The 26,097-nt window shown below is 42.6% G+C and overlaps 1 protein-coding gene and 1 long non-coding RNA gene across 6 annotated transcripts in view; both read right to left on the bottom strand.

The window, feature by feature from the left end:
- LOC105393657 (mediator of RNA polymerase II transcription subunit 13) overlaps positions 1 to 25,188 on the bottom strand; it is a 59,896-nt gene extending 34,708 nt beyond the window's left edge. For all 5 annotated transcript variants that reach the window (XM_048623692.1, XM_048623693.1, XM_048623694.1 and 2 more), the window contains exons 1-3: positions 24,964 to 25,188; positions 14,244 to 14,565; positions 1,102 to 1,186 (exon numbers count right to left, since the gene is read on the bottom strand). In XM_048623692.1, coding sequence (XP_048479649.1) covers positions 1,102 to 1,186; positions 14,244 to 14,565; positions 24,964 to 25,032 — 476 coding nt within the window. In that variant the 5' untranslated portion in view covers positions 25,033 to 25,188. The remainder of the gene's footprint in view (positions 1 to 1,101; positions 1,187 to 14,243; positions 14,566 to 24,963) is intronic.
- Positions 20,159 to 21,088, bottom strand: LOC125489081. The gene is made up of 2 exons (XR_007266733.1): positions 20,609 to 21,088; positions 20,159 to 20,397 (listed from the first exon to the last, which is right to left on the bottom strand). It is a non-coding gene; the product is annotated as an uncharacterized LOC125489081 (long non-coding RNA).
- Positions 25,189 to 26,097: the final 909 nt, after the last annotated feature.

Here is a 26,097-nt window from a genome sequence, read left to right as displayed (position 1 = left end):
AGTTTGATGCAATGACCTCAGTGCGATGTTGTTTTTTATTGAGCTAGGTAAAGCGGTGCAATGTGTGTAAGCATTCACTCTTTGTGATCTAAGCCCGACTGCAGTGTCTGACGCGATACGTCGGTCGTTGACTCGTCTGTACACTTTTTGTTTCTGATATTCTTTTATGTCACTTGCATGTTCTGAACTGACACGTCGTTTGGAAACGCGACTTTACATAACGCCAAGATTCACTTGATTTCGTTACATTTTCGTCGATATTTAATAGTATTTTTATATTGCACCTTTATATAAAATGGCAATTAACACAAATAACACGCAAGATTACAGTCGACCTTGATAGGAATATTTTCAACGGTAATACAGTGTTGAAATAACCGACTAAATAATGAAAACATTATTCGTTTACAGAATAAAACAATAACGTTCCTATAACAGAGTTCAACAATCAAAGGCAAGTCAGACATAAAAGTACAAAAGCAACGAACGTTTAGCCAATCTCAAGATCGAGCCAAGGATAAATCGTCAAGGGTAACAATAATAATGATTAAGAATGCATATTACCTTTGAGGTAGGGATGGCAAAAAACGACTTTGGAATGCCCGATGCAATGGCACAGACCCGGCGGGCCACTCGACCGAGCCACCTGACCGACTCTGTTCAGGTGCTTCTTTCATACCTTCAGATCTTTGGAAATTCCTAATACGCTATTGCTAAAGTTTCTTTGAATATTATGGACGAGAAAACTTGACCCAGTAAAGTAATCCCAGTAGTAGTAACAGCATCACTATCCCAGTAGTAGATAGTGATGCTGTTACAAGAACTTATAAAAATATAAGACTATTCATATAAAATTGCATAAATAACTAATAAAGAACGGAAAAATTCTCTGTGAAGCCATTACAATTTAAATGTTATTTTATCACTTATTGTTCTCTACATTTGAGTCACGGCGGCATTTTAGTAACTCATCCACCTATGCTTCCAGCAGTTGTGGTGTATATAACCATTAAATGGCAAACATAATTCCTTATCATCCAGTACTATCCCAAATCCCAACCTTATAAAACCCTTTGAATTTAGAAGATTGCTAAATATTACCTTTCAATAAGATTATGTAGAGCCTTGAAGAGCAGCGAACGGCACTCGTAGGACAGGCCACTCTCCCAAGATCCCTGCTCTCCTTCTGTAAAGAAAAAAAGCAATATTGTAAATAATATTTAATATAGAGAAAGAATGTCAGCGATCGGAAAGATTTTCTACCGCGCGCCGCAGTATCTAGTAAATCTACTGGGTTTACGTACAGACGCGCATTCCTTTCGAATGGAGAGCGTAAAGTAAAACCGTAAAAGTAAACAATTTGTTCTCTTGACAATGACCGCGATTTATGTGAATCTGTTTGTGTATGTTAGGGTGTTAACCCAACTAGCCTATTGATCAGATAATATAAATTCTGTTTATGTGTATGCATAATATAATAAAAAATAGGTTTTGAAGCAAATTTACTGACCAGACTAATATTATCAAACATGTCCAACTCCCTATTAGTTATCATCTTACATAGTCTGACTTATTAGTGATGTTCTTTTCAAATCGGAAGATAATCGCGCCGCCTATCGCCAGTGTTGCATGCATGCAAAAACAAAAGCCGATCGGCGACGTTGCCGCTCCGTGCGCGGTCGTGCCATCCTTGTCGCGCAGGGGGCGGGGCGGGGCGACCCGCGTGACGTCACGCCGCAACCGCTCTCCACGCGCACGTGCTTGTGTTTGTGCCGCGCACGACACACATGCGAGCACTCGTCACTGTCCGCTAACATTTTAATTGACATTGAATTGTCTTAAACGATCATGGGGCGCGAAACGTTTCGTACCGAAACGGTAACGTACCGCGCCCTTATCAGGCGTTCGGATATGTTACTTTTGGAGCGGAATTTACCCAATCAGATGTTTGTTTATCTTATCGAGTGTGTGGCAGCACGAGCCTCTTACGATTCAGATATGGCACGTGTGGCGGAGTATATCTGCGCGTCCAGCGCAACGCTTTTGTCGTGCTGGATTCGTTCCAAGCGTGCAGCCTTGACATTCGCGGTGGCTCCAGGTGCGCGCGTGCCATCCCGCTCCTGTCCCCTTTTGCACTTATAACTTGTTTTTCTGGTTGTCTAGCCCAACTGGTTCCACATCACTCTATTTCTAATACTCAAAGTACGTATTAGTTCAATATAAGAGCAGGCAATAAATTGTGTCCATGTGGTAAGTTGAAAGCAAAATCGCTTACGAAATCAATGATCAGTTAATACCCAAAGATCACGTACAACAATCGTAAAACTAAGAAACAAAGCTTCAACTCTTAAAGCGTTATGACTGTGACACGTAATTTTATAGCACAACATTTTTGAGTCATAACAGCAAAGCATAACACACGTCTCTGTGTTCGGTTCACCAGTCAAGGGCGTCAAGTAACGAGATCCAAAAAACCATAAGCCGATCCATGGCAAATGAGTCGAAATTGATCAACCGTTTATTTGTCTACTCGGCGGATCATTGCTAGGAAGTGGGAACGAGGCCTCTTTGGGTTACGTTTTGTCGCTGGCATACGCATCCACTGAATGCCTTACATTCGTTTGAATCTACAAATAAGCAGCAACATAGATATAGCCACATAGTACACACCGGTTCTATTGAATGACCCCTTGCTTGATCACATAACTATCAACTAGTTAGTTTGAATGCATCAAATGGACAGCATTCAGATTAGTCTGAATAGGCTGTTGAGCGATTATGTCGTTGCATTAATCATGCGAATAATGCTAGAGGTAGGGGATCAGGCGGATAAGCTCAACTCCTACAAAGTTAAGACACTTGTAAGCCACGCTAGACATGCAAGTCATCGATACTTGCAGCTTTTGTCTGGCTAAACTCCTTTATCCTAATAGCCTTGGCTAGACGTCGGGCAGACGAACGCATCCTTCTCGATTTTAGTCCCTAACAGATTTCTCGAATGCATCATACAATTTAGGGGAGAAGAATCCGCGAATTTCGATTGAAAACTGCAGACAATCACAATTGAATTGTGGGTGTACGAAGTCAGTAAGTATTCGACTAGCGCAACTAAATTTACCGCTATTATCGACTGAGTATTCGGTACGAACGGCGGACGTACAGCAATTATCGTGGAGTTGAATTGAAGCTGACGTCTCGTACCATCGCCGCTCGCCAAGGCCGCAGCCGCCTCAACGGTACGCCCAGGCTGAAGCAACCACGCAGCGCCAGTCACGACATCTCTATCTTGTACTTCTACTTGTTCTAGATTTTTACTGATTTCGCTCAAGACGAATGGTTTTTATACCCGTGTGTTTATGCATGTTAACCTGACAAAATGTAAAAGCACACAGCACATACATACTTCTAAAGTGATCAGCATGTACTTTACCTGTACATTTTTTCAGTAAAACAAAGGGGATTCTTATATTTGAACAAAAGTATTCAGCAGTTGGCGTGGTAAACAAGCCCCTTGCAGGAAGAGGTTACGGTTGAGTTTCCGGAAAAGATTTCCACTGCGTGAATTACACGCAGCACAATAGCTACACCCCTATTGTTACACCCACCGCATTTTTGTCGTCTGAATTTCTTAGCTTTTAAGAATTCTCTAGGATTTTGTATGTTGGCTCTTTTTGTGAGGAGATTTTCGAGTTTTTTGGGGGGGATTTTGTTGGTTTTATAAGAAGGTTCAAGGTCGCTTGGTTAGAGAAGGGTAGCAGCGGCGGTGGTTGGCACGACGCGACCTTGCGGCGAGATCGATAGCGGGCAGACGCGCCGCCGCGCCGGCACCCGCCGCTCCCATGCTAATCGCTGCCCGATTATCTTCAATTGTTATGGACGCCACCTAATGGGGTGTTCAGGCTAGATAAGAAAGATGTAGCGGCTGGTGGTAAAGCGAATGAAAGGGGTATTTTTGTAAACTAATAAACATTTATGTGTCACTTTATTTTAATGCTAGATTTGTAGGGTTTTAAACCGCAGCCAGTAAATTAAACCATTAGCGGAAAGCCATAAATAATACAGAAAATGTTACTCATAATGTGCGCAGGCAAGTTAATGAAGGCAATTAAAACATGACTTCCACATAATTTGGCTTGCGTTTTGAGCGACTGAGTGGTGCACCACTGTACTTAGGTGCTTTATTGTACTTGAGGATTATAAATTGTAAGTGTTACGATTAGCCAGCCGAGTGGCTGCCAGATTTATCGTCGGAGCGTGGTGACAACGTGATTATTGGCTGACATGTGGGCTGCGCCGCGACGGAGCTACCAGCCTTCTCCCTTGCACCTCGCGGCTTCAAACAATCACGACAAATAAATGGAGTCTTGCTTGCTCGTGTTGCTCAACATGGCTTACTTTCGCTACAGCTATATCGACTACCTACATCAGAACCGCATTCTCAACTTTATATATGCGTATACTTGACGCATAACTAGCGGGTATATCATTCGCATCAACATAATAAGGTGGTTTAATATTCACACATACACCGTTTATGCAAGATCCGAATAGCGAAACACCTGGTATTACTATGTATGTTGTTGATAGTTACTTTCATTTGTTTCCTACAAAAGCTTATCTTTCCAATGCCAAATGTAGGTCCGAAGTAGTTTTTACAAGGAGAAGAAAGAAAATGTTTTTCAAACTTCGCGCCATCTATGAAGAAAACTGTAGTAAACAGTTCAGCGTGACGCCCGATGCGGCAACGTCGCGCGAGAAATCGCGCCGTTTTGTTTACAACCAGCCACCGGCCGCGCCGAGGTTAACCGCTCTCTGTCGCGATGCGGTTACACATTCGCCAATGCAATGGGAGCGAGTTATGTTGCGAGAACCAGAAACAAGTAGCGGCTTCTAGAAATAGGAATATAAGAACTGGTTGTTATGCGGGAGAGCAGAGTTGAAGGTTTTCCAGTTCTGCTGGATTTTGTCTAGATACTTGATCTACTTTCACATATATGTAAGCTTCATTCGTATCAAAAACCTTTAGCAAGCAACAATACAGCATTTAACCCAAGACGGAGCCGCCTGATAATGTAATTCAAGATCGTATCGAGCGCGTAGAAATCTGACAATTCGCGCGCCCTCTGCTTCAAACCAGCCCCTATAGTCCTGTAATCATCTCTTTCTAGCCCGATACACCCGTCTCGCTCGCTCGCGCCCACGTGCATCGTGTGACGTAGACCGTCGGGTACAGCGCGTGTGACGTCACGGACCACCCGCCACCACCGACCAATCCAATACGCCGAAATGAAACTTACCCGATAGGGAGGGGAGAAATAAAATTGTGGAATATTAATATTACTAGTTTCAAATATAGGTAGGTACTTAACAAGATATTATTTCGCAAGATACAATGCCATTAGTGAACTAGTTAACCTATTTTGTCAAAACTGTAAAACAATCAGCGGAGCGAGACACAACTCCAAAAGCCGTGGTGTTGAAAGGCTTATAAGATAATAATGAGTCATATGACGAATGTAAATGAGCGGTTTTGTGCGGCTCAAGATGGTTCTGAGATAACCGGTACGGCCCCGCGGGTCCGGGCGGGGCGGGGGCGGGGGCGGGGGCGCCGGCTGCTCGCCTCGCAGCTGCTCCCTCCCTCGCCAGCTCTCTACTCTACACCTTTGTTTTAGTCGCGCGCTCAATCGACGGCATGCTTATGGTTAGCGTTAAACACATCTGCATATCGAACGATTAAAAAGGGGAATAAGAATCCTGTTATACTGGGGAGATGAAACCGGTGCAGACATTTGCAGACAGAATGATAAATTAACAAGATAGAGTAAGCTAGAGTGATGAATCAATTAACGCATGTAGCAAACTTATTTTTGAATTAGGTCGACTTACTAAAGCTTCAGGAAATGCGGTCTAAAGCAGCAACAATAGTGAGGTGGAAGGTGAATGGAATAACTATTCATATTTATCATGGCCTGTGGGCATCGAACAACAACCCAATCCAAAAATAATAAGGAAACCTTGTATCTGGGTACAACTATCGAAATAAAAGAAAGTAAAATTAACTGAATACACTCAGAATACGCTTATTAGGTTCCGATCGACATAGTTCGGCGTGTGCACACATGAAAGTCATCAATAAATAGACCGATCCACTGCGCGCTCGTCGATATACGTCACGCCGATTTTATTAATAAAACCCGAACGAGCCGAAGCGCGCGCGCAGCGTTCAACAACCCCGACAAAGGCTCAGTCTTACACCGTAACCTCAAGTATTACATCACGAAAGTATTCCTATTCTGTAAAAATCTTATGAACGGGGGCAAACACAACGCCATTGACAAATTCATTTAGACATGGCTGGCGGCCGGTTTTAAGCAGTTAGGAATCAAATCTGGTAATGTGAAACAACAGTAAGGGCATTCCCGATCTTTGACAGCTACTGCTGCTTGCTGGCGATTGGTACAGAACACCGAATCCATTCCCACGAGTTCCTGTACTTCTTAGTCAGCAGTATAAAAGCATGTCAGTTAGTTTCAAGTATACATAGATGACATGATATCAGTAACCGCGCGACAACTGTAAGTTGAAGAAGCAATGTATATCGTGTGCTTTGATATTGAAGAGACGGGAGGTCGTATGCGCAGGCGCACCGCTAACGGTATCGCTCGGTGAATTCTCCGCGGTTGGCTTCCGTTGCGGTGTCTCGACCTCTCTACACAATTTACGATCAATTTTACCCATTTCGACGAAAGTTTATGAAATCCTGATGACATACATTGCTTAGATTACGATATGTTTAAAGGCCAGATTAGAGCCAGGCTTGTGCCGCTGACTTATTTAATGAAGCTATCAAGCTCTATTACCATGTTATAACACGATAAGGGTTATATTTAGAGTTAGTGTAGCACAAATTGAAGACTGTAATTTAATTGGCATGAACCAATAGCAGTGCACAATCCGTGTCATACAACCTCCAATTAGTAATTAATAAATCTAACGGAGCCGATTCAGTACTTCAATTAACTCAATCAATCAAGGGAAGGAAACTTGATTGTGGCAAAATTAACAGAACTCTAAGCGCTCTTGGTTATTAACTTTCATTCAGCTGAGAGGCACAAAGTCATTGTCTCGGCCCGTGACGACGACGTAACCGGAAGATACTCTCCTTATCTTACCGCACACAGATAGCCTCCGATGAGATAATGTTTGCTCTACATTAAATTTCAAATACCATCCTCATAACATCAAAGTAGAGATGATAAGGTCATAATGAAAAAAGTGCTTCCTACAATCTTGTAAGGAGCAAGATGTAAGGGCAGCACATAAGTGAGGCAGAGGGGGCGCCTCGCACATAGAAATCAGGTCGGGGCAGGCGGCGGCATGGGTCAACGACTGCTCGGCGGTCGCTCGCCGACGAATATTTCACATAGGCTCGGATTCGACACGGGATGGATGAAAAATGTCGCCCAGATAGCTCACTAACTGCGAGGATACTCGTTCAGCCAGGCAAAGGTATCTGTTATCTCAAGAGCTTTTAAAGACACGGTACACACACAAGCGTTTTATATTTGTGCAATAAAGGATTAAATAAATAAATAAATAAATAAATGTTCCAGAGTTTTAGGGATGGTTTATCGTTGTGTGGCTTGGATTAGACAAGGGTTTTAAAAAGTGAGGTTTGAATACGCATTATACAAACTAGTGGGCTGTAGCTTACAACAAGAGCGATATGTCAATTTTTTTACAATTTTTGTACCTATTTATATTTATTTTGCCATACATACATGTATGTATAGTAAAGATGTAAAAATTATTCCAATTACCTACCTACCTATTTTCATATCACTATCTAATTTTACCCCAAGGGTGTAGCATTATGAATATTATGATGAGGCTGATAGATGAGCAATACATCCAATAGACCGAAAATAAATAGAGCAACAAGTGTTTAAAAGAGATGAAACCACAAAACGGCCACTAGCCACTAAAGAATGAAGATCGTCCAACATACGGCTCGCCCGGCGAGGGGACATGTGGCGAGGATCAGGTGTTGCCGTGGCCGCGGTCGAGCTCTGTGAAACTGGTTACTGTCCTGTGCTTGACTAGCCGTATTCATACAATCGAAAAAGTCAAGCTTTTGCAACCAAAGATTAAACAAAACTTTGCTTCAGGGGCGACTCTTGCAGGAATTTGAGAGTAATTTGAAGATTAATGCGCCGTTTTAAATGATATTTGCCTGAGAAGGGCTTTAGACCTAAGTCCACCACGCTGGCCTAGTGCGGGTTGGTGGTTCAAATATAATATACTTTAGGTACTTACAAAAGAAAATAATATTTTACATGTGTGTATGTTTGTTTATGCTACGTTACTAACGATGCCGATGTAATTTAGTCTTCCTTACAGTACTGAATCAAGCTTATTCTTATTTAATTGTGTCTTTAATTAGCGCGCAAAACGACCTGTTGCACTCACAGTAATGGACCGTGAAGAACGATTGAAGGAAACAAGAAGAGCCAAAGCAGACAATTGTCATTTAATTGTGCGAACTGGCAATCCCAAGACTTGAACCTCAGCATCCGGAGAGGCACATTCTAAATGTATCTATACATATAACTAGTTCATTTATGTATAGAGTATTGATTGGTATGTGTTGTGTGCGAGTATATTCTATCTACTCACATGATTTCTTGATTCGTCTAAATAAATAATTCAAATCCGAAATCGACAACGCATGTTTCTTTCATAGGATGTTTTGATTACCGTATTAGGTAAATTATCAGGAAACATCGGAAGATAATAAGAAATGTTATTTATCTTAGTCGATTACTGATTTGAGTAACGATAACGGTCGACTCTCAGAGTACATTTTTAAACGTACTGTTGTTTCAGGTCCAGAAATCCAGACAATGTTTCAGGCAAAAGCCAGAGCATGAAAATGATTCCGAAAATTGTGTATTTTATTTCGGTAAGCATGTTCATACAGTGTTTATGCAGATCCACCGGCAGGCGGGTTTAATTGCGGCCGCGGTCGAGGGATGCCGTCCGCGTAATGAAACCACCCGAAGCGCATTAAGGACGGTATTATGAAAATTCTTTACGGCACTTCTGCTTTTTAATCGCCGTGGCAATTACGTAATAAATACGATTTGTTAATCGTTCCGTCGAAAGTGTTTGCTTTTGGTTCCGGTGAGGTGTTGTGTGTTCATGCAACAACCAGAGATAGGGCATCGATCAATGAACGCGTGATGAAACGGAGCGCGCTACGAACCCTCTTATCGCGATATTCAATTCACACCGAATCGGCGGGACGGGTGCTGCAATGCAATCGATTTATTTAACTAATACGTTGCGCGATTTAGATACTTGCGTCTCTCAGTAAACATGCATATCTAAATATGCAGTATATGATACGCTGATAAACATACAATGGAATGCGTGAACTCAGATTTCCGATCAGTGTATGTAATAATAATCTCGATATATCCGTAGATTAATAATCTAGAGTCTTAGAGAATACTTAGGGTGAACAATAGAAACCCTTGTAGAAAACAAACAGTGTACGATTAGCATGAAGGTCGCGGCTACACGTGGTGCAGGGCCGGGAGGGGCAGCATTGATTCGGGCGCGGGCAGCGGGCGGGCCGGATCGATACCCGCTGCCGCCTCCGCGTGCACTCGCCGCCGCCGCCGCCGCCGCCGCCCCGCCTCGCCTGTGAGCTGCAGCCTGCAAAACTCGTTTTTCATCCCTTTGCTGCGCGGATGTCGTGATGTACACCACCAGACGGCGCGCGTCTCCGTGCCTCGTGCATGCGCTATGCGGTTTTTCAGCAGAGCTAAGTACATTGCTGTAGCTATATAGTTAGTTGTCTGTTTTGAAACGGATTTTCGTAAACACTCGAGTAAATTATGGAATATGGAATGACTGATCGAGGTGCAAGGCCGATTTAATACATCGGAATGCATTATGGAGCAGCACAATCGCATGGTATGCGGTAACCCTCGGTGGGAATTATTAATGCCCTCTGGCGAGAGGGTGGTGCTCTCTGGCTCCTCGTCTCCACCCGCTACACAATTACAAGACGTCACACTCAAGTGTCCAGGTGGCAAATGTAATTGGGGGGAATCGAGACACCTGTGTGTCGTTAGGGAAAAGTTATAGACTGGTGTACAAAGAGGTATTTATAAAGGTGTTATAAACTCCGAGTCGAATATATATTATTCTGTAAATCTGCATCGCTTTTTAAAATAGCACTCAGGGGGACAATTAAAAAGGCAATATTTAGCGACCACGCAACGCCTGACCTTTAGGAGGTTCTAGTTGATGCCATTCCTGGAGCGGGCCGCCCACTCGCGCCGCCCGTAGTACGACACGGCGCGAACACCAGCGGACAAGCTCCCTCGCCCCACAGCCACTCGACAACTGCAACTGACGCTGATATGCATTATTAATTTAAATAGCGATGAAAACTAAATACGATCCTTGGGAGTTTGTTGAATGGCGCCGGTTAATTGCGGTGCGGTTTCAACTGTCATTTCATTATGGCACGTTCGTATCACTGTAGGATTAATTGCGGCCGATATGTTAGTTAGAGCATCGGGGCGGGTTGTTTGAGCTTGTTCATTTGTATTTGAAGTGGACGTTCAAGATGTATTTAGCATATTTAAACAGCAGTCGCTGCATGTTTGTAATTTACTCTTTTTACATTCCTGTTCGCTCTTTACCGATGCCAAGTTAGGTTTAGGTGCACAATAAATTTAGCGCACAATTTTCTCCGACAACATTTTCCTTCGGCGGTAAGTGGCGTGCCCCCGCCCGGTGGGGTAGTAAAACGGATTACCCGGCGGCAGACAGGCAGCGTCTCCGCGGGTCAGCCGTTAATCTCCCGGCGAGCGGCGCGCCTCGCAACCTGCCGCAGCGCCGGTGAGGGCTCGCTAATTAATTGCCTCTAGCGCCGAGCCACTGCAAACGACATCCAACGAGATTGTTGTCCTCAGATTTATTGAGAGGGTCCTCAACACCGGCCTTAGCAATAGAGTATGTCATGTTTGCATACATAATCCGTATTCTCATCGGAGTTTTCACGCGGAGCGAATAATCGGGAAATTGTCGTTTGGCGCACGGTTGAGTCCTTCTATTTCCGTCCATCAACTGACCGACCTTCACACGGGTGCAGCGAATACTTCTCTATGTATGTATTCGTGTGGCTACAACTACAAGTATGTTTGTAGACACGGCGACCATCAATCACGCGGTTGTCGGTCGCAGATTGCACTTCCTAAAGCTTGTCCATGATTATGCCATTACGGTGCTGATGCTGCTCTGGACATTACCTACTTCATTTAGCCGTTAGATTGGTATAGCCTATTGGCTCACTGATATCCGTTTCTGACCAATCTAATAAAGAATTTTACTGATATTCTGAGAAATGGAAATTTCGATCAAAGTTCTCTTGATATTATAGCGACAGATTTGCTCAATTTCGTGCAGCTGAACTGCGCAGGGTCTGGGTCTGCACACAGTCGTCTGCATAATTTCTCGTCGGTCCGGGACTGAGGTTAGAGTAAACATGCCTTGGCTTGCTGTGCCTCCGAGCATATATGCCCTATGGCTATGTACACAGCGGTACGTTACATAAGGAGCCCCCGGGCGCAAGTGTTGCAGCTAGCGATCTAAATAGGTTAGTAACTTGGGTTATGTTTGTGGGGAGATTTCTCGCGGCTACACATATCAAGGCAATATTCACTCATGCAATACTCAAGTATGAAATGGTAAAAAACTCTATGTAGGTATAAAAGATCTGTAAGGAAAATCGATTAAAAAATTGCAAACAATTTATTTATAGAGCTATAAAGGAAACCGTTATTGATTTTATCAACATGCGCGAGCGCATCGAGTTCTATGGATCTTGTAATCCTTGCCTGCAAGTGCCAAATGAGGCTTCAACAAGGCTTCTGGGGAAGTCCAAATAAGGCAACAAATCTTATTTATACTTAAATAAAAAAGTTGCTACCAAGTAGCACTAGTTCTCATCATTACCATCAACATCAAAGATCGCATCAGCACAAACATAAATAAATGAGTAAATTAACAGCTCCGTTCGAATGTTACGCGTTTAACTTTGACCTTACACTATAACTGGTTAGTATCGGCGAATCCAGCTCTGATTCCTTTGTGATCTTTAGTCTATTCATAAAGGCTTTATTATGATTATGACGGAGTAACAGGTAACTCTATTCGCACCTAGTTAGCGCGTAGGTGCGATATTACACCACTTTCCCTGTACACTTCACACTGCTTCGTTTATGTTCATTATTCAACTGATCGACCCATATCACTGTTTATTATTAATAAACATAAGTTACTTTATTAATTATGATAATAGAAAACAATTTAGAGATTTCGCGACAACCCGAAATTTTGAAAACTCTTCGTTAGCGAAGAATTTTTAAGAATATCTTGTTATGTTGCTATTTAAATACTTTTCGGAGATAACGTAATAGGTAGGTACAGTAGTTATTGGTTGTATCGAATTGTTGAAGCAATGAGGTTAGAGATATAAATGAAATAGCAAGGTTAAAGCAATTGACCGCTCGTACAGGGAAACGTGTGTCCTTATTACTAGTCAAATAAAGTTCAAATTCGTAAACACTTCCTCGCTATTAAAATCTGAAGGTATACCGAGTGCTGAGATGACATTCCATAGAGACCAAATTCTACGTTTCATTGATATAAATCCTTAGCGTAAGCGGATCTTATCTGCATATTATGTACATAATAAAGGTAAAAGACCACCTGGGACAAATTTAGACAGTTGTTAACCCAGATTGTACAAATTTCAAGCATTATTAAATAACAAACAAATCCATAGCTCACTTAGCAACAAGAATATAAAAAGGTGTCCGCAGAGATAAAAAACCTCACAGTTCCCGCTAAAGGCCCGAACGTTAGTCATAGATAGTGTGAATACATGGGTTTTGGCAAGCGACGCCGGCCGCAATAGTTTTTTGTTCTGCTTGTAAATATTACATCTTGTAGAAGGCGTGGCGAGCTCATCTGCGCATGTTCAACGGCTCCACCACACTTGAATATAAATTCAGGACGCAGCGGCGCTGTTGTCACCGGCCGATCCATTGTTTAGCCGCAGCGGCGAAGGTTGCCGGCTCCAGCCGAGTGGAGGTATCGAGGCCGATCTGTACCTCCGTAACAACATCATCAACTGGAGTTCCGGCTGCCGGCATTACGTGTTTTGTAGGTTATCTACATGTCTGATTCGATGTATATGTAAAATAGCGGTAGGCTTTCTGATAGACCCAATAATTGCTGTTAATCGATTCGGAACTCAACTTCAACTTTTTCACAGTTCTTTACCTTTATGTTGACGACAACTTCGGGAAAAAAACTATTATGTATGGCTCGCTCATGTGGAATAGTTTAAACCACCTGTGGCGTATTATGTGAGAGTTATTCGCATAACTGTACGCCAACTTCGGGACAAGTTAGTAGCTAAGTGGACGCCCAAGTTGTTGCACCCTAGTTTCACCTACAAATATTATTCCTGCTATGACTCGAGAGACATGTTATTTGCTAAAGCAGTTACAGGACTTACTCTTGATTTAGCCAAATAAATGCAAACCCACTAAGTGAACACCCAAATGCCGAAAAATCAAAGTGTCTCAAATTTAGTCGTCAAAAGGGATAAACGTTTATTGCCGTGTCGCGCGATCGTTACGGGATAAAAGACAGTCGGCGCGCCGCAAGAGGCCCGCTGCTCGCCTGGCTAATGCCCTGACCGGGGGCGGGCCCACCACACCCCCCTAAGGACCCCGCATGTTCGGTCAACTCCTTTACGAGTCCCTACATATTGAATGAATGGTTAATTTTCTTATAAATATGAAATTTACGGAGACATCGCGTCGCATAATATAGGCGCGAAGATCTTATTTAGAAAATAGAGTTTCATATAATTCCGTCGAGAGTCGAGATGGCGAAAACACACAATATGTGTGTAATGATCTGATGAAGCTTTGAACTTTGGCGGCCGCCCACGCCGCGCGACCGGCTCGATCGAGCGAGTCGGGCTGTTGTCGGATCTCATACGAGTGAATCTCGCTATTCAAATTAATGCAGTACAACTAGTATTTATTCTCGGATAACGACCATTTTCCGGCCTTTTTCCCGGAACTATATTAAAATCGGATTTGTCCATGAATGGCAGCTAGACGTATGAATATAGCAAGAGTACTCACGGCTGGCGATGAGCTCCGGCGCGACGAGGCCGTTGAGGTCGGGCTCCTCGCCGTACCAGAAGATCCAGAGCTCCTTCGCAGCACGGAGCGACAGCGGCGGCGGCGGCGCGGGCGCCGGGATGTCGTAGATGTTGTCCTGCGGCTGTGGCGCCGGCACGCGCCGCCACACGCACAGGATGTCGCCGGCCAGGCAGCGCGCGTAGCTGCTGATCACCGGGTCGCCCAGCGGCGCCGCGCCGTCGCCGTCGCCGCCGCCGCTGCCGCCGCCGCTCGGCGTCTCGCCCCACACGAGCTTACGCCATTTTATGCCGTAAAGCTCGGTCTGAAATAAACAGAAACACGGTCAATTATGCATACGGAGCGGGGTGCTTAACCTCATAGGTCAAGACACAAACAATAATATAAACGTTGGGTATAGACTACAGGTATCATGTCCATGTGAAATATGAGACAAACCTAACGTTGTCAACGATGTAACGTAAACAAACAACATTGGCATTTGTTGCGTCTGAAAATAGGCTGTAAAAGAACAACAACAGAACTAACGTCTTGACCTAACCAATTTTCCTGAGACAAAGACCTCGAAATCGTTCTATAAGTAGAACTGGCATTGATCCAAATAGAGGTACCGGATGTGAGGTGCAACTGAGAGCTCCTGCAACTTACGCGAAGTATTTATTTTGTGGTTAGGGAAGTTGGCAAACTGTGAGGAGTAAACGGAGTAAAATCAATATTATTTGAAGTTAAGCACAGCTGAGCAGGTGGTGGCGCGACCTTGCTCGTGCAAATATGAGGCGGGTGAAAGACCTCTCGCCCCTCGCCTGGACGCGGCTGCGTGGTCCCTGGTCGTAGTTGACAGCACAGTGCCCTTGGAAAGCCCAATTTTGTCCAGGAACCGGTTCCTTCGCACTTGGATCTTCCGTTCCGCCGGTGACCGGTAGCGACGCACCTGGCAGGTGTGCGGGGTCGCACTGCGTTTCATGGTTACTATTTCTGAATATTGCAGTATTCTTGTGAGAATAGTGTGATAGGCTTGATATCTTAATATTCATCCGTCATAAATAATACGGTAAGAAACCGAAGCCCAGCATAGGAATGCGAGCTGGGTTCGCTTCATGGTCGGTTCGGCTGCCACTCGGCCGCTTTCTAGATCCGATGCGCCCGCGCCTCATTCACTTTCTATTGTGTGACGTGACGCTATAAGAAGCCAAATGTCTGCATCATCAACCGACATTTTAATTATGAGTTATACGTGAAAATGGTCCATCAAAGTACAGCTAGTTATTGATAGAAAATAAAGCAAAACATAATTTAGAAATCCATGAGGGATATCGACCGTGTGCCCACTGCCCAGTAATGTTGACAAAATTTCACATAAAAACATGACAAAGGCGGTAAAACAGCGTCAACATTCCCGCTTTACCAAAAATTCACAGGCAATCTCACTGGGAAGATGGCGGGCAAAATCTGCAGCTACCCATTTGAATTTTAAATGCGAGACGAGCCCCGAATGAATGCAGCAGCAGTAGCTGCGCGATAAGCTCGGCTAGAAAACCGGGCAACTCGTGTAAAAGTCCCGGATAAAAGTGGAAAAATCCGGGTCCGAATAGAACCGGCTGCCGGCTCGGCGTTACGTCACCCGGCTTTGAGAGCTCTGTGTAAAAGTTGTAAGCCGAATGCAAAGTGAGAGCGCGCCGCAAAATGTGATTAGCGCAGCATCTGCGCGGTGAGAAATCAGGCTAATGCGAATTGTAGTTTTGATGTTAACAACCTAACATTTCAACAAATTTTGTTGGCTTTTTTCGAAACGGCTAATTGAAATGTAGTTACTACGAATTAAGATTCCAAGTAAAACCCTACCACAACACAAGTGTTACAAGTGTTGAGTGGCTGTTAAAAGTTATATAGCTGAGCTGAGAACCTCTAAAACGGTAATAATAAACAATAATCCCATAAAACAATTATTACAACCGTGAACGGGAAAACTGCACGTCCAAAAAAGTCGAGCACCGCTAGCCGTAGAGAACGAGACGGGTTTACCTGAATGGGCAGAGTGCGAGCGAGACAGATAGTGCGAAAGTGAGAGGAGGCGATGGGCGTAGCGGCAACGTCGCGGTTACGTTAGCGACGGGGTAAACAATCGAGAATGATGTGACGGGGCGAAATGCGCATGCGACCGCCCTCGGACGCTTGCACTCCGCTGCATTTTTGTACTGTGACGTCACGAGATATGAATTTGTCTTTTGTATGTTTTTTGCGCTCTACCTCCACCTGACTAACCCTAGGCTTGTATGATAGACTATGACTTTGTCAGTCTCATTAAAATCTAGTAACTACGGTCCTCTACAATTCTGCTTGAGGTGAAACGGCATAAAGGAATCAAATGAAACGTGGCAGCCATGTAGGCAGCCGAGCATAGACAAGAGAGCGGTGCGTGACAAGACGACCTGCGGCCACTTCCGCAACGTCATCATTATTATGGACGCTACATGCCGCCAACACACGACCGGCTGTCTTCAATTCGCCATCATGGATACCCTGCTCACTCTATTTTCATTTAAATTCATTTTGTGTATCCATCTGAATTTACAAAAGGACTATTATAGTGTTTATAGAATGTTCAGACCTAAATCTAAGTCCTAGCTTCTCATAAAAACATCTCAAAGATTCCAGTCACGATGACGGCACAAGGTTCACTTCAGAAACTTCAAGAGAACCTTTAGCAGGATCTAAACAGGACTTGAGTATTCCGGTCACACTACTAGCATTTATATGTATTAGATGGTATACATAATATACATGGAGCTACGAGTAGTAAGTACGTGTTGCATGTGGGCGGTCAACTTTGGGGCAGGTTCCTAGTAATCCTAGTTGATGCACTGTATAAAATCGTTTTCTAAAATTCAGTTACACAAAAGATGTCCTTATCAGCGGCGTTTACGATCGTTGTTAGTAGTTACTATTAGGTATTATCTACTACTGCTACGCAAACATAGATAATTTCATAATCTTTCGTTTTATGCGTGATATAATAAGTATTCGTTCTCTAAGAGAGATGATAAGTCGAGGCGTAGACCTCTAAAATCAAGAGCAACCAGTGCTACGATATAAATTGAATCAGATTTACCTGTTTAGATAAACAAAACTGGCTATATTGAGTGGAGTCACTATGCACTGGAGTCGATAAGGGCGTGGCGCGACAGTAAACAAACACAATAGCAAAGACATGCAAATCTGACTGAATGTAGATGCAAAACCTGTGTTGCCTCGAACTAATAACAAGATGCTGAACTATGATAATAGTATTCAACTATGATAATAAATAAATTTCAGCCCATCTTTAGTTTTTAAATGAGCGATTTAGAAGCTCATTAAAATAAGGTATTACGCAAATTCAAGCGAGATTACATTTTATAATCTTCGAATTAGAGCCACACAGACATCTCGCTAAGCTTCACACTTTCGAATTTGTGGGTGGTCGTAAGAAATAATTTTATAGTGCAAGTAATACATTTAGGCTGTCTCTCACAGCACTATCAGGAACAAGTTATGCAATTGTTATGTGGACGAGCGCACTCCTTGCTGCGGGCCGCTGCGCCGGCGCATGTTACAAAACTCGAATACAAACTGTTAACAAAACACCAAGCCACCAAATATGACCGCAAATGTATCCTATCATTAAGTTCTATCCAATGAAGACGTACAGTGCAGCCAAAATATATGTAAGTACTTAATTGTTAAGCAGTTCGTTGCCCCGTCATCGGCAGTTGCGATTATTATCGAATAAACACGCTTAATTGGTTGCACTCATAAAGTTTACAAACAATAGACGATATAATTATATGCCTGCCATACGTTCGGTAGTTGACGTGAAATATTATTACAGACTCAATCAATCCCTCCATCGTTTTTAAAGGTTTGATAATATTGTATGAAATCAATATTAGTAGGAATATACACTCTTCTAGATTCACTCTCTCATATATCGGAAAAAACAATTCACAATGGCAATAATGTGTTTCGTTTGTGCTACCACCGCATGTTGTAGACATAGGAAGATGTAGGAAGAGGCAGCAGGCAGGAGGCGAGCTTGCATGCTCGCTAACGGGACCCGCCACGGTCACTAACCCCGCCATTTCTTGTCCTCTTTTTATAGAAACCCCATCATTTCGACAATATTCACCATACAGTCGTTGCGTAGTGTTAAGTGTAGAACGTCAAAAAATATTCTACAATAGGTAAGTATGATGCCGCCTTTTATCCGTAATGTACATGCAAGACGGCAAAGGAAGCGTGGTCTCAAAATATAATGCGGCATAAATCGTGAAGGGGCTTCCATGAATATAAAGGATCGCTCAAGGAGATTGCACCCGTAGACGCCGAGTGGAAGCGCCAGCGTCGACGATATTAAAATGATAAGCCCAGCGATAGCTACACCGAAAGCTCACTCAAGTTATAATGTCAAGCTTCAATAACTTATGGAAAGTGTTTGGTGAAAGACAACTTTAGCCATAAAAGTGTCTGGCTGCTTGGAGCGACCTCTCGGCGCTTATTACTTGCACTCCAAGTTGGAAGTGTGCATTCTCACGCGACTGCTCGCTGGTGACAAATATCACTATATGCTCCATTTACCGCCGACATACTAAATACGCACGTTTCGCCTTCATATTAGCGGCAGGAGCGAATCGAAACGAGCTACGGAAATCATTTCTCCGACGGTGCGTACGTACGTCGCCTTGAAAATAGCGACATATCGACATTTTTATGTCTCTGAAAATATTGAACCGTGGTTTGATGGCACCGCGAGTGATGTAAGAAATTCTTTTTGCGTATGTATGTACGTATGCATAATGTTGGATTCATATAATTTTCTTACTGTCGAGATCTGCAATCAAGTGTTACCATCATAGTTGGGCAAGGAGAGGTTGAAGAGGGGGAAGCCAGGTGAAAGCGTTTCAAATTGTATCGCGCGCCCTCAGACGAAGCATTTGGCTGTGTGCACGATGGAAATGTTCTCTTTGACCCCTTTGTTTGAAGACAACTTATTATTTATTATTATTTCGCAACGCGGTTTTAGCAACACTTGTAGCTCTATCTATAATAGCGGCAAAATGTGTACATGTCGGTTTGATACTGGTAAAAAGAGGTCAAGCGTAATCGCGTCCTCTTCGTCTTACTATAAACAATGTTGCGTAACAATCAAGAATGCTTATTTAGTTCATACCTGTATTTGTTTTCTGATATAAATTTATTAGAAGAGAATTAGAAGTGAACCGATAGGCAGAGCTAAGTCACAATGATGACACGACTTAGGGTGGGTTGCATCAACATCCCGGTTATCGTAATAGTTAAGGTTAAACTTAGCAATGACAGAGTCGTTACAGTTAACATTTTACTGCAACGCGTTGCACCATCAAATCGTCGGTCATTGTTAATGTTATTAGGGTTGCCAATCGTTTGAGACATAATTATCCCCAAAGTTATTGTGGGAAACGTTTTTATGTAGGGCAATACCAAATCTAGCTGTCGGACTGAAGCCGTCACAGAGTACATTGTAGCCGTCATTCTCTGTCAAAGCACTCAAAGTCAACATGTCATAGGACCTAAGTCTGTTATTCCTCCAAATATTGACCAAAAGATTATCATCAATAAAACCCGCGACAAAGTAGACTCAGGTTTATTATTAATTAATTCTTAACAAGTTGAAACGAGCAGGTAAACGCAGCGTGGGACGCCCTCCTGCCCGCTGGACTGATGACCTTAGGCGGGTGGCGGGTAGTGGTTGGATGAGGAAGGCCGAGGACCGAGTGTTGTGGCGCTCCTTGGGAGAGGCCTATGTCCAGCAGTGGATGATTATTGGCTGATGATGATGATGATGATGAAGTTGAAATTAAACAAAATTAAAACTAACGATGTAATCTATTGAAATATTTTATTTTTATTAACATTCCTGTTAACTGCATAGACAGGTTCCTCTTCATCAGATGATGAATCATCATAAAAAAAACCTAGCTGGTGGTACAGGGTCTCTCATTTTGTTACATAATATATGTATTATGCAGCTATGGCGTAGCCACTATAATGGGCTGCACTCTTCTTAGTTCTGTCCTTATTTTCATTGATAAATTGCTGTATTTGAGTGATTGCAAAATTTCTGAAAACAAGGTTATTCAATTAAAGAGTTACGTAGGTTACTTTGATATTAGATTGCTGCGCTGGACCGGCAGCCGGCCGGTAGCTGGTAGTGGCTGGATAAGGAAGGCCGAGGGCTCCTTGGGAGAGCCCATGGCTAGAAATGGACGCTTATTTGGTGGTGAAGATGATCATTACACCTACAACATAATAATAGGTGCATTGGTACTTACTTCGTCGTTGGAGGCAGTAAGAAAGGTTCTAGTTTTAAAGCCAACACACGAGCCACATTTTTGAGACCTGGAACCTATCCAAGAACGAGTTCTCATCCCAAGTTGCGAATCTATCAGTTCTCTGAAAGTACACCTTTCTCTTCATATTTCGTAAGTTCCGTACTTACTCCACCTCAATCTCAATTTCTGAGGAACTTGTTTCAAGCTCTATTTCACGTAGAAGCGACATGATAAGAATTATTTAATATTAATATTTGTACGTAATACTGTTACTTTGAGGTTATACAATGCGTTTGACAGCTACCTGACTTTAACAAAAGCAGTAACCGGCCAACATTGGGTGGTTATGGTTATCGTTAAAGTTATGACGTCATTTTAACCATAGTTGAATGGTGCAACCAATTTTTCGCTTAACCGATGCTTTGACAGACGATGTGACGTTTGTAATAGTTAAAGTTAAATGGTGCAACGCACTCTTAGAATGAAGAAAAACCAGTTTTTGTTAGTCTGAAACCCAAATTCCATCGGTAATTAACATCCAGAGGCGGCGTGTGTCCGACAATGTTGATCTGATTTCCTAACGAGTTTACATTTGGAGCAGTGATTTACTGCCAGCACTCCGTCAACAAGACCAAAAGAAGCATTGTTCGAGATTGAAACACGGACGAATATCCAAACTGTTATCGCTTGCTTTACTGTGTGTCCACTGTTCACAGTGAAAGTGCCAGAGGCCGACAAAATGAACCGTTAGATAGAATTTTTATTACTTTTAAACCGGTATGCAATTAGTCATTTTGTAATTGTAGCCGAAATTGCGGTAAGAATTTAGTTCAAATTTAGGTCAACCCCGTTTTTACCATAAATTGCCAAAGCACGCCGAGGGAAAGCACCCCCGATGATTTGTGCTATCTACATAACTGCAAGTTCCTTTGATGCGGGAAGTCATATAATCTTAAACAGCGATAAAAGCGAAAGTGGGACGCAAGGCCATGACACTCATTCGTAATAATCGATTATTTAAGACCTCTATCGAGAACGGTTTCCTTGATCCACATCGTGCTTCGATCTATATTTATATAGCAAATATTTTCCAAAAATCATATTCAAAGATTTCCGTGGTGTACAAAGTAGAGCATTTTGGTCTCGCAATTGGTAACAGTAAATAACGAGCTCAGCAGAGTCGAGTGTCGGCGGCGGAACAGACCTCAGACCTTTCACCGGCGGCGGCGAGGCTGCGGCGGCGAGGCTGCGGCGCCGAATGTGGGGCGCTTCGCGAGCCACGCTCCTCTGCTGTCTTGACCTACATATTGCACTGCCATCGGACGGACAGTACAGACACAGCCACATAATGCTGGACTTTCTTCAACACCCCGGGATCATTCAACCCACCCAAGATTACATCATCTCAAAAGCTGTAGCACAAAGTGTACACAAGACCTTGCTTCAACTGGAAACGCAAGTAATCGGAAGGAGTAACTGTGTCAACAACTTAGCGGGGGCATTAAAAACAACAACGCTAAGCACATTTTCCTTTTAAAACGTATTAGGTACATCTGGAGAACAAACCTTGACCCACTGATGGAAATATCACAAGGAAAGAAAACCTTATTACTACAATATTAAGAGCTTGTTATTAGCAATGCACTGTAGAAATAAATAGGTACCTACCTATCTACGTCAAAGAAAAATACCTTTTTTCATGAAATCTCGGATGGATATTCTTTAGTCACCTGCTGATATAATAAAACTTATATTACAGGATAAGCATTACGTCAAAGGTCGCTGCAAGATATAACTGGCCCAAGGACAGCCCTAGAAACATTGCATGCGGCATATACTCTAGGTGCTCGCATATTGAAATAGGTCAGCTGACAACTCATAGCAGACTGTTAAAAAATCAGTACAAAGTTAATTATAATTACAAAATATTTATCTTTTAATATGTTCAGTTCCCATATTATAGTTAAAGACACCAACTGATAAAATACCACAAAATGACTGTTATCTCAATGCTGACGTGAAACACAGTGGTGGTTTGATATTTACAAGATACATGACCAATTATTTACAAGATTTTTTCACACTTTATTTTGTATTTAAGTTTACTTTAAATTTTGAATGTTTTAGCTTATGCATTATATGTACAAACCTCTCAGTACTACATTCATTATTTGTTTATGGCAAACGATTCATTCATAATTCCAGTGTTACATTTATGATCGATTTATAAATTATCTATTAGTAGATTTTACATAGAAGTAGTAGTGTAATTGTTTATAAATAAAGCAAGTTTATAATGGAATCATTTTAATTAAGATTCAATATTAGTACAAGAGCTTTAAAACCTTACAAGTACAACTGCCTAACTGCCCAATAGGTAACAATTCCACAGCTGGACTCATACAGTACAGAACTAATTATTGCCAGCCAGTTCTAATGTTACCTTGATTAGTGATAAGCCACTGTGGTATGAGCCTTGATACTGGCGCAAATGATAACCACTATCAGTTCCCGATCCCCCCCCCCGTCTACTGTGCAATATACACCTGCATGTCTTTGAATCAATTGGTTTATTTTATATGAAATTGTGGTTATCTCTTTTAACAACTTAGTTACTTACAGCTATTAATAGCTCATCTACAAGTTTTTTATCTGAATACAACAGACTTTTCTAAACATTTGTAAGTCTCAGTCTACATTTTATTACCACTGTTAAACAGAGTGCCAAAACACTCTACTTCTTGTATCATCCTCCTCCTCCGGCATGTAATTTGATGATGTCAGTTTGTGAGCTGAGCAACCCGGTAATAAGTCTACAGCTAAGACTATCATCAGTATTATGTGCACCTCTACTTAAAATAAAAAAACATTTAACACTATCAGCAAGTTCATGAAGTTATAGAGGAGTGCATTTATAAACACAATTGACCTACTTTTTACAAGTAGTGTTTAGAAATTCTAAGTCCAATACAACATGTAGATGTAGATACATCTAATGAGGAGTAAATAAACAGCAAATGATGCAGTATACCAAGGCAACACAATATCAATTGTACAGGAAAATTGATTCAACCATCATCAAGTTAGTCGCGCGATTGGTTAATCAGCAATAATAATAACACAAACAACCACACATAGGTATGAAATGCCACCTCGTCAGACCAGCTCATATAACCTTGCGGCGGCGGCGCACGCAGGCAAAGGGCTAGGCGGAGGCCCACTATGGGAAAGTTACGATCATTCATGAATGCTTCAATGAGCTCTGTGAGCGCCCGCGCACGGCTCGAGCACTGGCGGCGCACGCCGGACGGGACCTCATCTCATGCCTAGCTCTCTTCATTCATCTACTGTTCCTCGCCAATGACCCCGATAACGACAACTACTACGTAAAAAGAAGACAATTACAAAACGATAAACGAAGTGCGCAATCTAGTTAAGAGCGCCGAAGCCGGGTGTATTGAACCCGAGGCACGACAGTCGCTCGTCGCGGCCGATGCGTCACCGTCCTCGGTGGCAATGAGAATATTCCACTACGACAAAGCGCCGGGACCGTCGCATAAATAATTAAGCAATAATCAGGCAGGGCAAGAAATCAGTAATTTGTATCGCGCGGAGATAGCGGGAGCGGAGGGAGCGGGCACGGGGGCAGCGCGCGCCGCCGGTGCCGTCGCCGCGGAGATGTGGCAACGCGTCAGGTGGACTCGCGCTCGCCGCCGCTAATCCGCACTCCACAATCTGATAAACTTCGCGCCACCTATCAACATACGCGGAGCCGACACACAACAAACATGCGATAATAATGACCCTAGCCAACCTTCTCCGCCTCAATACGCCGTGTGGCCTATCGAGCCTCGCTCAGCGACAATCTAAAGAATAATAAGAAAGTTATTTCCTCGCCTGACGAAACTAGTCTTGCGAACACATTACGGTTCGCGTTACGGCCAGGTAAATTCAAAATGACCTCTATGGGCCAGTGGCTTCTGTTGGCCTCGGTCGGCGAATGCGTTGACATTTTGTGGGTTAGCAACGCAATTCGACTCCACTTCCATGGTAAAGAATCATGCCAGGATGACTAACAAACGAATAACATTACTCACGGGGACATAAATTGTACCGTAATATATCTTCAACGCAATAGATCAAATCGATGACCATATCGCAATAGGGTGATTTTTGTATACCAACCTCGAATCCCACTACATTGACATGATGAACTAATTTATTGAGGAATTCCGATACAACATCGCATTATCTTTCGATATTATGCGGTATAGTGAGGGAATTGAGGAAACCATAGTATGGTTTCGAAAGAAAAGTACGTGCAGAGTTCTTTCGTCAATGTAAAAGTGACTTACCAAGGCAAAGAAGTTTGTGTGGCAATCCTCGAGACTGGCACCGTTTGTTTGGTGATTTTGATGCGTCATGGTAGTCCTGGGCACTTCATTTTCAATACACAACACTTAAAACAGTTCCAATGTTAAAGAAACCACTCAAAATCTTAAAATCATCACCGACATTTAGTGGAGTTTTCACCTTTCAATGGCGACTGGAAAATGGCGGATAGGAAACAACAAGCCAAGCCGATAGTGCTGCCACAGGTAGGCAAACTGGGAACTAATCAAAGAAATACTGTACGTTTCGTTACACGCTTAAATTCAAGATCAATAGTTATAAGTCTAAAAACTGCTCTGTGATATCGCTAAAAATATATTTAGATACGATATTTGAGATTAAAAACCACTCAATGCACATGTAAAATAAGCACATAAATATAAAAAAAAACATTTTGTGACTATTACAAAAAACAGTTGGTTTTTATTATCTATTGGAACTATGCATACCGGAACGCTTTGTGTAATCTTCGTTACAGAAGATACTAAGATTTTATTGTTTTTTTTTAATGCAAAATATTATGAAAATATTTTATTGTGCCAGCCACTAGCAACAAGGAGATTTTTAATATCCCAAAGACCATAGACTTTTCCCCATTTTCGCCATACTCGGTTAGGTCCGGTCATAACTAGGGATTAGTGATTGACTTTTGACACATCTGTCAAGAATTTAATATGGAGATGATTATGATCTAACTGAGTATGGTGAAATTGGGACTTAGTATAGCAGTTGCAGCCTGTGGGTGAACTATACGAAGTCCAGTAGGTACAATAACCCATTCAGGGCACTGATGGGGCTGCGGCGGTTCTGCAACGCGTCCGGCATGCTAGCCGAGGCGCGTCTGGTGAACAGCTTAGGTATTCCTGAGTAGAGGTGGTCGTTTAAACGAATAGCTCTAAACTAAGCAGAGCTTTTTAAAAATTGTAGGATAGCTCGTTGCCAAGAAATAGCATTTTTCGTTTAAAGCTTTTTAAATAAACGTTGCAACGTTGATAGATTGTTGTAAATTTGATTTGTCGTTGTCAACGATCAACTCCATCTACCATTTATTTCAGTATCAAACTTAAGCGATGTATCACCTAGTATTCTAATTTCTA

The sequence above is a fragment of the Plutella xylostella genome, chromosome 10 (assembly GCF_932276165.1).
Source record: "Plutella xylostella chromosome 10, ilPluXylo3.1, whole genome shotgun sequence".
Lineage (NCBI taxonomy): Eukaryota > Metazoa > Arthropoda > Insecta > Lepidoptera > Plutellidae > Plutella > Plutella xylostella.
Note: the sequence above shows the minus strand (reverse complement) of the source record. Positions and strands in the feature narration are given on the sequence as shown.